At 40.2% G+C, this 7,500-nt stretch overlaps 1 protein-coding gene across 4 annotated transcripts in view; it reads right to left on the bottom strand.

The window, feature by feature from the left end:
* Positions 1–5,180: 5,180 nt before the first annotated feature.
* Positions 5,181–7,500, bottom strand: part of LOC143295812 (CB1 cannabinoid receptor-interacting protein 1-like) — a 35,989-nt gene continuing 33,669 nt past the window's right edge. For all 4 annotated transcript variants that reach the window (XM_076607445.1, XM_076607448.1, XM_076607447.1 and 1 more), the window contains one exon: positions 5,181–7,437. In XM_076607445.1, the coding sequence (XP_076463560.1) occupies positions 7,273–7,437 (165 nt within the window). In that variant the 3' untranslated portion in view covers positions 5,181–7,272. The remainder of the gene's footprint in view (positions 7,438–7,500) is intronic.

Genomic DNA, 7,500 nt, shown 5'->3' with positions numbered 1-7,500 from the left:
TTGCTTTAAATTGACCTTTCTCATCTTAAACATTACATTTTGAAATTATACTCAATACATAAAAAGCTTGGATTTTTTTAAAGTGTATCACAAGTGAGTCTTGAAGGCCTTGCCTCTCTTGTTTTTATATAATTTTGCCCGAGGACAACACTCGTTGCCTCGAGTTCTTTTTTCAATGCGCCAAGAGCGTGTTGCACACGGGACCTAGGATTATCGTCTCATCCGATTAGCTCAGTTTGACTTTCCAGTCATATTTGGGAGAAAGAGCGAGAGCGCGATTCCAACCCATACCCTCACAGACTCTCTCTGTATTGGCAGCTGAGCGTCTTAACCCATTTTCCACCTTCCTCCTGCTCAGGATGTCAGTTTTTTGGGGGTTATTTTTAATAATTTCTTTCACATGTTTCATTGAAAAAAACAACAACACTGAAATAATGTACAGAAAAATTAGTATCAGTATCAGTACCTCAAGGAGGCGTCACTGCGTTCGGTCAAATCCATATACGCTATACCACATCTGCCAAGCAGATGCCTGACCAGCAGCGTAATCCAACGCGTTTAGTCAGGCCTTGAGAAAAAAACAAAATAAAATAAAATAAAATAAAAAATAGAAAAAAAACAAAAAATAAATAAAATGAATTAAAAAGAAAAAAGAAAAAAGAAAGAAAAATAGAGTTAAAAAAATAATAATAAAAGAAAATAACAAAAATAAATAAATAAAATAAAATAAATAAACACAAACTATAAATAAATATGTAAATAAATACAAAACTTAGTAACTACACGTCAGATTCCTGCTACACTGATTTCGTTTCACCAGTGGTCACCAGCCGAGGGGTTAACTGGATCGGGAGCATGCCTAATGTTCCCCCAACGCCTATGTTCCCTGATGTCTGTGATTCCCAACGTCTATAGTTTCCCCAAGCCTGTGTCCCCCCCACCCCACACCCCACTCCCGCCCCGACCCCCGTCCCCCTTGGTCTATATTCGAACAGGTCATAAGACACTAATATCTCTATTTTGTAGTGTCTATGAACAGGTGTAGGTTACCCAAGGTCTATGTTCTCCTGTGTCTATATTCGTCGAGGTCTACAATTTATTACTTTCATCAAACACTTTTGTGTGGTCAGCAATGGTCAGTGGTCAAGACAGGTAAAATAGATGCTAACATTGGATACAAAAATCACCTTAAACTCATTGTGTAAAAAAAAATATAATTATCTTAATACAAGTTGCGCACTTTTATTAGTGGTACGTACTGGTCATTGAATAGTCAAACAAGGTCAAAAAGCCTTAGTATTGCACAAACATGACAATATGTCGCATTCTGAAAAGTTTTGCGTAGTGGTCAGTTGTGATTAGCAGTGGTCAGCAACAGACAACAATGGTCATTGGTGGTTATTTAGTCAATGGTCAGATCCTGCTGAGAACTAATACTGCATAACCGTCACGAAAACAATATAATCTGGACAATTAGCGGTCAACAGCGTTAGCAGTACTCAGATAATGGTCAAATCTTGACAATGGTTCTTAATACCGCATAAACAACGTCAGAAAGTAATGCGATTTGAACAGTTAGTGGTCAGCAGTGATCACACAGCAGTCCAAAACTTGCTAAGACATCATACAAGTGCACAGACGCGACAAAAAGTAACGATGTCTGAGCATTTTGGGGTTATGGTCAATAGTGATCAGTAGTGGCCATAGATCTGGGGGAACACAGACCCTGGGAAACGTTGGCCTGGGGGAACAGAAATGGTAACTTTGGAAGGAACTTCGACGTGAGAACTTCGTAGACCTGGCTGGAGGTACATCTGTGGCAATGAAGACCTAGCAGCTGTCGATTTCTGGCGTACGATGGCTCAGTGGTTAAACGTCTGCCAGAAAAGGTGAGTCAGTCCTGAAGTGGCGACCACCCTGAAGGCGCGGGTTCGAACCTGCTGAGGACCAGAGAAAAAAAATTTTTAAATGGTGGCAATACAAGGGCATCCAGGAGTCATGACTTGGGTGCGGCCCGGCCGCCTCAGAGTGTAAGGAGTTAAGGGCCGAAACACTTGACTGAAAGGGGCTTCTTCTCTGAAGACCTTGTACTGTCCAGCTCTCCTAGAGTTTCTTATCTCTAGGGGGAACATAGGGCTGACCCCACTAGCTCTACGAATGTCACTATCACAAAATCCACTGTCACTGGCCGGTTTTCTTTGCTGAAAACAACACAAAAACAACAGAAGATTTTTCTATGTACGATTCAATTTTCGTTGTTTTGCCTTATGTAGTATTTATCGTCATGAATTTGTTTTTCACGTTTCTTATCGTCTTTCTGTCCAGATAAATATTATATATATATATATATATATATATATATATGATAGTCAGTCGTGTCCGACTATGACCATCAGAACGGCAGAGGAGGCAAATGCTGTTCCGACTATTTGGGCTAGAATTTGATTATAGTGGAGAGTGTCTTGCCCAAGTTACATCCCCACTCTCTCGGCCAAGAGTGTTTTAGGACCGTCGGCGTTGGGATAGTTCCCAAAGGCTAACTAGCCCACAAGGCTGCAGCACTAAGAGCCAGTGCAATTCTGCCTCCTAGTTTGAGAGTCATAGTCCTTCACAAAAGACTAAGCTGTAAATGATTTCCTATTGACTGGAGAAACCATTTATAATGCAGCTCTCACTTTGCTGTTGGCCGAAATGTAAACTCATGTCAATCGGTGATATAAGCCGAGTGTTGGGCCATAAATATTATAACTATCCAGATATTTTCTGTTCTGGCGAACTACTCTAGAATGGTCCACTGCTCTTTCTCTCCTCCTTCAAATCTCTTTACTTGAATTTTTTGTGTGTGTGTATCCGCCTCGTCAGGACACATAAAAAGGTCAGTACAATACGCTTGTGTGTGTGTGTGTGTGTTGTGCGTGCGTGCGTGCGTGCGTGTGTGTGTGTGTGTGGGTGTGTGTGTGTATTGAGATAAAATTAAAAATGAAAAAAACAAACAAAAAAAACACCAAAAAAGCAAAACCAAAAACAAAAAAGTCTCTATTTTCAACTGTTTTCAAATCCGGAGTCTCGCCTTTCCAATACAAGAGAGGTAACCCCATTCAAACCCTCTGAGAAGCCATCATTGCATTTGTCTCCCTTTACATGTAAAATTTGCCAGTACTGTTCACCGTTCCTTCGATAGGCTGACAGTCAAAACCATTCACCTGGAAGAGACAATCCACGTATATGTCTGTCTTTCTATCCGTTAATCAGTTCTGCTCACTCATGTTTCTTCTATCATGGATGCGTTTTTATGCATTAGTCACAATGAGTTTGGTGTTTAAAAAAAACACAAGTGATGCATGTTGAGAAAACCTGTTAATCATATCGTGATATAGCAGGGATCGTTAACTATCAAAACTTGACTCCTTGCAAATCATAGTCGATAGCATTACAACGTACGAATACTGTTGAGAAAAAAACACACAAAAAAAGATTAAAAAAACGTGTACACTAGCGCGTACACAGACACACGCACACGCACGCACTGACACACACGCGCGCGCACATACACTCAGACACGCGCGCACGCACATGCACACGCACAGAAATGCTCGCAAAAATGAACAACAAGATGATGTCATTCCATGCAATCTACTTGGCATCATTTATTAAAAATCGAAACGTCTACGATCAAATCAAACAGAAAAGCTGCTCTCCCGTTACCCCAAGACTGAAAACAAAAACAAAACAAAACAAGCAAAAAAACCAAAAAAACAAAGGCGAAAAAAACGAATCACAACAGTAAGGCAATAGCTAAGACATGATTATTATGAAACTGCATATTTATGCGAACATGCATCTTTACCTTTCATATTCATTCTAGTGATTTCCACACCCACACACGAATGCACGGATGCATACACATGCACGCATGAAAACACATTCATAAACACAGGCACATGCGCGCGCGCACACACACACACACACACACACACACACACAGCGTGTGGTTAGTTTCCTTTACCTAAAATCATTTCACCAAAGACCAATTCATAAGGCAAACAAAATATCAAAATGCGTCTTGAAACCAAGGCAACTTAAATACACAAGTATAACTGAGAATTTCCTATCAATCTTATTAATTTATTCATTCATGTATTCTTTTTTTTTATCTATCTATTTATTTATTTATTTGCTACCTATGTATTTATTCATTTACGTTCAATAATTAGTACTGCTGTTATTGATAGTATCATTTATATGGTCCTCTCTCTCCAGCAGGTGTTATGATGAACACACACACACACACACACACACACACACACACACACACACACACACACACACACACACAGGAGAGAGAGAGAGAGAGAGAGAGAGTGTGTGTGTTTTGCAGTAGACACTGGGTGATCTTTTTCATACAGAATGTCGACAGTAATGTGAAATGAGCATCAAAGATTTCACACTTGCATTACATGGCGCTGCCTTTCGGAACCGCTGATGTCTCACGAGTCGATCCCATCATCAGGCATCATAGAATGGATCTTCTATCCTAGGTGTTCAGCTTGTGGTCATGTTGCACGAGCGCATCATACAAAACTAACTTTGTTGGGACGACATCTTCATTAACCATAGGTGCTTGCCCTTGTGCGTGCTGGGAACCATGATTGATTGATTGATATGGATACTTATATAGCGCCTATCCTCGGTCGAAGACCAAGCTCTAAGCGCTTTACAAACAAAGGGTCATTTGGACGACAGGCTGCCTACTTGGGTGCTCATCATTCGTTTCCTGTGTCATTCAATCAGATTACGCAGCGATCATACAAGTAGGACTGTGTGTGTGTGTGTGTGTATGCAGCACTTTCATCAAGCTTCTCTTGAGTTGTTTGTGTGTTTCGCGAGCCAGTGGCCGAGTACTGCGGTTTTGATTGTGGAAATCGGCGAGTCCTGATGAACTGAACTAGTGTTTTGAACCACAACCAAAAAAAACAAAAGAACAAAAAACAAAAACAAAACAAAAAGAGAAGAAATATCTGCCTCTGGAAAACTACAATACTGAACTTATTTCTTCTGAAGCGTCCAACATGCTGATACTGAAATATATTAGAAAACAAAATGCTAAAGTCAGTGGCACTTCGTTACGCCCATACATATACATAGGTATACATCAGTACACATAATTCTATTATTTCACACACACACACACACACACACACACACACACACACACACGTATTAAAAAAAATCTCTTATGGCAAAAAAACAAAAACGTTTAATGGCAAGTCTACCATCAAAGCTACAACACATGCACTTAAAATTAAGGCAGCTAAAAGACTTGCAAAAAGGGGTTCCACATACATTCCCCCGTCCTCATTGTGCATGTTACAACCTGCTGAAAGCATACACAAATCGAATCAAACACTACACAAATCAATTCGAGGCTTACTGCCTAAAACACAATTAAATAAGGCAACTAAAAACGACACACTTGCAATACATGTAAAAACAAAAATGAGCATGTTCGTGAAGGAATATCTCTTTTGTGAACTTTTTTTTTTTTTTTTTTTTGGGGGGGGGTGGTTGTTAGTATTCGTGGAGATTCATTCAGTTTGGGTCGTGCTCTTCCACCGTTCTGTTTCCTGTCTCTCCTCCACTTCATCCTTCGGGTTCATTGCTCTGTCCAGTAGATGTTCCATAAAGACTGTGTTTCACAGCATGTGCGAGATGACTTCTTTTTTTTTCTCTTCCAAATCCACGATGCCCATTTGGCCCTGGCCCTTGGGCATGTTACACGTTTCCTTCGGATTGCACGTAATGTATCCCCTATTTCTGCTGCTTTCTGCTTTCTGAGTCGTTTTCACGCAAAAATGTCCTTTGTTGTTGTTGTTGTCTGTCTTCCCAGCAAATGTTACGTTTAATATTCCACAGTCCACAGAATGCACCGCGTCTCTGAGTTGCTTGCAGTGCGAGACAAAAAATATATATATATATATATATATATATATATATATATATATATATATATATATATAATAACAGCATTCATATGAATTTAAACGTCTTAAACTCCCTCCACCCCACCCCCCAACCCCGTTACCCCCCAAAACAGAATCCTCTCTCCACCATAATCATGTTAATTCTTCTGAAACTATCACCACTCTCTCCACCATAATCATGTTAATTCTTCTAGGACGTCTCCACCATAATTATGTTAATTCATCTGGGACTATCACCACTCTCTCCACCATAATCATGTTAATTCTTCTGGGACTATCACCACTCTCTCCACCATAATCATGTTAATTCTTCTGGGACTATTACCACTCTCTCCACCATAATCATGTTAATTCTTCTGGGACTATCACCACTCTCTCCCCACCGTAATCATGTTGATTCTTCTCAGACTATCACCAGATCTGAACATGGAAAGAATGCACTGTCAAAGCACACAGGTACGCACACACACACAAACACTCAAGCACAAGCACGCGCTTTTTGTATCCCCCAGACGCGCGCACGTACGTACGTTTACGGACACACATAACTCGCTCGTACATCCCACTCATTCACACACGCACGTCCATCGCGACAAAAACAACAACAACAAACAAACAAACACAAAACATCTTGTGGTAAACGATGCTTTGAATTTAAAAAAAAATGTTTATAATCAAAGACACGACCACACACGTGGTTACAATCAAAGCTTCTGAAATACTTGTACGTCTTGCTTGCACTGTATTCCCCATGCAATTACCTCCGTCATCATCTTCTTTTTTTTCTCTCTCTCTTTTCATATACAGTAAAAATCTGTTAAAATCATACAGGATTAAAAGTAAGGCTCTAAAATCATACAGTATTATAATAACTTCTTTTTTTAAGAAGAAAAAATCCTACACGATTAAAAGTAAGGCTCTAAAATCGTACGGTATTATGAGATATAATTTCTTAGAAAAAAAAAAGGGGGGGGGGGGGGAGGATAAGAAAACGTAACATGTTTGTGAAAGAGTTTCTTTCTTTCTTTCTTTCGTGGACTCATTCTTCTACTTCAAAAACTCCACGGCAGTTCCTTCAACTTGGATTGTTTGTGTTCTTGTAAAAAACAAAAAAAAAATCCAAAAAAAATCTACATCTCGCTTAACACTTCATCAACAACCTTCTATCTTCATTTCTCTCTCTCTCTCTCTCTCTCTCTCTCTCTCCCTCCCACTAACTCTCTAGTAAGAGGGTGAGTTTTTGTTGTTGCTGTTGATGTTGATGTTCACAGCACACCGCCACGCGCACGCGCTAGATGATCTTTTCATTGAGAATGTCGATACTCATCTGTCCCTCTGGGATCTGACACTTGTACTCCACCGAATGCACCTCGGGCCCCCACTTTCTGTGCGTGGTTTCCGTCTGAGGGTAGAACTTGGTCTGCAGCACCATCTTCATCACCAGTCCTGGGTACACCTTGGGTGGACAACAAAACCAACAATGAACACATGGGGTGGGTAGGTGGGTGGGTGGACGTAT

This window comes from Babylonia areolata, chromosome 21 (assembly GCF_041734735.1).
Source record: "Babylonia areolata isolate BAREFJ2019XMU chromosome 21, ASM4173473v1, whole genome shotgun sequence".
Lineage (NCBI taxonomy): Eukaryota > Metazoa > Mollusca > Gastropoda > Neogastropoda > Buccinidae > Babylonia > Babylonia areolata.
The sequence above is the reverse complement of the archived record's forward strand: the minus strand, read 5'-3'. Positions and strand labels throughout refer to the sequence as shown.